General features: G+C 35.8%; 1 protein-coding gene across 1 annotated transcript; it reads right to left on the bottom strand.

Annotated features, from left to right (window-relative positions):
- Positions 1-1066: 1066 nt before the first annotated feature.
- On the bottom strand, positions 1067-3972 carry LOC144714619 (very-long-chain aldehyde decarbonylase GL1-10-like). Its single transcript, XM_078589403.1, has 5 exons — positions 3579-3972; positions 2234-2556; positions 1487-1634; positions 1371-1403; positions 1067-1270 (listed from the first exon to the last, which is right to left on the bottom strand). The coding sequence occupies exons 1-5, from the start codon at positions 3906-3908 to the stop codon at positions 1256-1258; spliced, it is 849 nt and encodes a 282-aa protein (XP_078445529.1). The 5' UTR covers positions 3909-3972; the 3' UTR covers positions 1067-1255.
- Positions 3973-4564: the final 592 nt, after the last annotated feature.

Below are 4564 nucleotides of genomic sequence, written 5' to 3'. Positions count from 1 at the left end.
TTGCGATATCCCTTATGTTACCTCCATCACCAAATGACGCATGTTATGTTTACTGACAATCTTTACTTTTGGGGTGCTTGTTTGGTTAAGTTTTCCAAATTAACATCAATGTGGATCATTAATTAAGCATTGGACATTTGTTAGATCTAGATTAACACATTATATACAATTTTCATTATCTAGACTATAATTTTTACTAATTAACAAATGGATCTCAATGTCTAGCTTTTTTTATAATGAAAACACCGGATTTTGGCACAATGATTTTCATCCACGCCAATATCGTATTTGACATATTTATCGTATTTGACATATCTATCTGATGTCAGCATCCATCTTACATTATCTGGAACTGTTATCCGTTCAACATTATATATGATATCTGTTTCTGATATCTTTATCTGATAGCGTCCGCGTTTGTACTTTTTGGGACAATGGATACCATGATATCCAATTACAAATATCGCATTTGGATGTCAATAATAGAACCACACTCACGTGATTTGACTATCATTTTGAAAGGTCTGTTATTTTTCTGTTTTACATGAATTTTCAATAGTCCACCTTAATCACGACCCCAAAACCCAACAAAACACTACTCTTTAATCATCGGGATAAATACACTTTTTTCCATTCACTAATATTGGAGTTTGTATTACCACATATCATTGAATTTTTTTAACATTAAAGAGAAGCCATGATATATTGAAAAACTACTGGATGGATTTAAATGAATAAATTTTAATTCATGAAGATTTTCATTTATATTTGAAAATATAAACATAACCCATTGTTATATCCTAACCAAATAAATCAATACTAGGATACTAATTTTGATTTAAAACGAAATACTTTAAATAAAATATTAATTTTAGGGTGAACATATAATATGGTTGATTCTTTTCACTTCTCTATAATAAAATAGCCTTTTGTTTCAAATTTATCAAAAGTTTTTGGATTGCGGTAGTGTTAAAACTCTTACATTATAATGAACTCGCATGTATTTTTTGATTTTGATATTTCTAATAACACTTTTAGGATGAGAACCTTTGTTAATGAGTCAGAGTGACATGCATTAAAAATAAGTCAAATAATAAGGTGATTACAATATATTATTTTGACATTTGAGGACCATAATTTGTTTAAGAATCATGATTTGAGAGTCTCCATTACAGCCATATGTCTGGACCTGTCAGACTTTCATATTTTCCATCATCCAAATCCCTTCCAAGCTCCATTAGTTAGTGATGATGATCTATGGGCGCTTACTCTGCAAAAATAATATTGAACAGATTCATTCATGTTACAGATAGATCCTTATCATAAATAGCAACAAAATCTATTACTAATAAATATAGAATATGCATTACCTTCTGAGTGTAAGCTCTATGGTATCGATATCCCTGGATCGATAAGATTAGTGGATATTGTCAAAGACTGTCCAGGATAATCATAGAAAATGATATAACTTTCATTAATTACAAACCTTGTTTGTCCTGTATATGTAGTCACAATATGTAAAGATGGAGGCAAAGTTGCTCCTGCTTTGTCCCCCAACATTGTGATGATAATCATGGAACTCTGCACCCCCATAAAATGGAATGTACTTCGTTGGAGTGAACGGGAACTTGTAGCTGTTTTAGTATGAATTAGTGGAGTGTATAATTAAAGAGTCAAGTATAAGAACCATTTACCAAAGGTACATAGAAAAGCTAAAGATTCTATCTCTAGTTTAAAATATATGGGTAGTTAGTTTTGATATATTCTCTAGAAAATCTGAATATATTAATGAGGGTTCGAAGTTTTTTTTAGAGAAAGACTGATAAAAAGAATGAAATATTGAAAACTTAGCAAACACATCAGAATTTCTAAATGTATACAAGGACAAGTGCTTTCATAAGTTTCCAAGCATCGTAAGTATATTTTTCTATGGTACAACAGAAAACTAAAGTTTGAGAAAAAAAAGCTAAAACTAAACTTTTGTCATTTTGATGCAAAACTCAAATTTTCAACAGTTCGTAAACACGGAATTCTCTTTTCAATCCCAACAATCCCTTTTTTTAGTTCTATCTTTTTCTTGCTTCGTTTCCGTTTATAATTTATGTACAGAAGAAGCCTGCTATTAAAACCCTTCCTTCTAATAACTCTACATTGTAGAACCTATGGTATTTATAGAATTAGTTCTTTAAAAAAGTCTGACAATAAAAGGTCACTAGACTAAAATATATCTTACCCTATGTGTGTGTCAATTGCTTCTAGCTGTCTCAGAATGATCCAAGCCCATAACGTCACCATGTGTCCAGGTGCAAGAGCAGGCCCAATAAGTGATGGTGATCCCACAATCAGCACCTCAGCCCAGTGTGCGTAGGGTGCAGCAAACCCAATGGGGGCCGTGAACTCATGGTGGACCCGGTGAATATTCTCGTAGAGCCATTTAGAATGCAACATTCTGTGTAGCCAGTAGTTAACGTAGTCATCGACCAAGAAGTACACAAGCAGCTGACTGCATGCTTCCCACAGTGAAGGCAATGGAAGACTCGTCCGGATACCCATAAACTGCAACAACATCAAATTATTATCTGCTCAAATCATTCACTAAATGGATTTATAGAAACAAAATGAGAGATATGTGGCATTATTGGATTGGTGCAACCCATATCATTAAGAGATGAAATAATTCATATAAGACATACACAGAATTATCAATAGGACACACTATCTTATGCTCAGTACTCTCACTACATGGAGCTCCACATACAAAGTTAGAGAGACACAGACACACTATATTGTCACAACTCAGAATCGATGACATGGCCAATGACAGATGAGCTAACTCTTATGAGATGAAAAAACTATTATCAACACTCTAAATTATCTTCTGCTCAGCGCGATCATTAGATGGATTTCTATTAAGAATGTCACACACACGTGGTGACAATGGATTGGCACAACCCCGAATCAACAACAGCCAATAAGAGATGAGATAACTCTTACAAGACCACCGAACAATTATCAAAAGAATGCCAGTACTAGATATAAGACAACATATGTATGTATACAACACATCTAGCAGATAGTATTCCTAATAGGCATGAGATAATGCCAAAACATTGGTAATACGACAATTAATGAATTGTTCCATATATACGTTTGACTGTTACCAGAAAAAATATGGACTCAATGGGATTCGAATTTCTTTTAGTCTATCTTGATTGTTATAATTATGTTGAGTTTGAGGACGGAACGGAACATGACGACACAGAACGGGAGGCGGTAAGGGTTTTTGTTCCATTTTATGGTGGGTTTCATTCCCTTCTCCCTTTTGTCCTCCGTTAACCAATCCAGAGTTCCCTAGTATTCATGGACGGATGATGAACCGAGCAGCACTAACCCCAATTCGTCATCCACCATGACCTCAAAACATAAAACAAAACAAAACCTACTAAATATTCCCGTTCCGTCATCCATCCCTTCCATCAGAAAGGGAAGAAAACCCATGAAACATCTAATCTGTCATCCGCCCCTAATCCCTATTGGTCAATGCAAAAAAACGAAGATAGGATGACAAAAAAAGTTACCTTTATCGCTGGAAAAGATGCCAGCTGCACCGGAATAATGGCAAAGAACAACAGTTTAACAACTCTGACATAGCAACGAAGAAAATCACTAGGCCGCAAGCGTATTTTGGGCTGGATCTTGTACTCTTGAATGAGTTTGAATGAGTTGAGCTCAAGAAGAACTAGAGGGAGAGGAGCAAGAGTGAAGACAACATTAAGAAGAAAATATATGTGCATATACAGCACCCAATCTGGCATCCTGGCCGAGTACCAGAACCAAACACTCTCCATTGTTGTCAAAGCCCTTCCCAGATCAGCTGCTGCCTCTTGCATGCTCTGATATGGCAACATCTTGCTCCTTGTTCTTCCTCGTACACGAAGTATGGTGAGTGTGGTGGGGGATTTAAACAAGCATAGAGAGAAGAAATGAAGATAGAGGGGATGTACTTGAGCCTTTGTGGGATCCTTTGTACAAGCCAGCATGAAGATATTACTTTCTTTTCACGTTGAGGTGATATTGACGTGGTCACATGCACTCTCATTCATCAGAGAATTGATTGTGTTCAAGTAATGAGATTGCCAACAAAATGTCCAATGCAATGCATTTTGTGGAGTTGTTATTGTGATTTTGCTCCTACAGCCTTAGTAATAAAAGCTTTATATATTGCCACCGAAAGGTAGGTATAAGTTAAAACAATTGCCTTCATCGTTGTCATAATGTGGTGATCTAAATGTGAGAAAATAGGATTTCTGCGCCTTAAACTCAATACTTTATTGGAGCTTCCTACTAGTAGAGAAGGGCGTGTGTAAGTGATGCAGAGATTCAGAGAGAGAGAGGAGCCGTGTGAAAATGAGAGAGAGAGAGAGAGAGAAAGAGAGAGAAGATACGTGAAAGTGAGGGAGAGAGAGAGGAGCTGTGTGAAAATGGGAGAGAGAAAGAGAGATAGAAGATGCGTGAAAGTGAGGGAGAGAGAGAGGAGCTGTGTGAAAATGAGAGAGAAAGAGAG

Source organism: Wolffia australiana, chromosome 17 (assembly GCF_029677425.1).
Source record: "Wolffia australiana isolate 7733 chromosome 17, ASM2967742v1".
In the NCBI taxonomy this organism is placed as follows: Eukaryota; Viridiplantae; Streptophyta; class Magnoliopsida; order Alismatales; family Araceae; genus Wolffia; species Wolffia australiana.
This window is presented reverse-complemented; position numbering and strand designations above follow the sequence as displayed.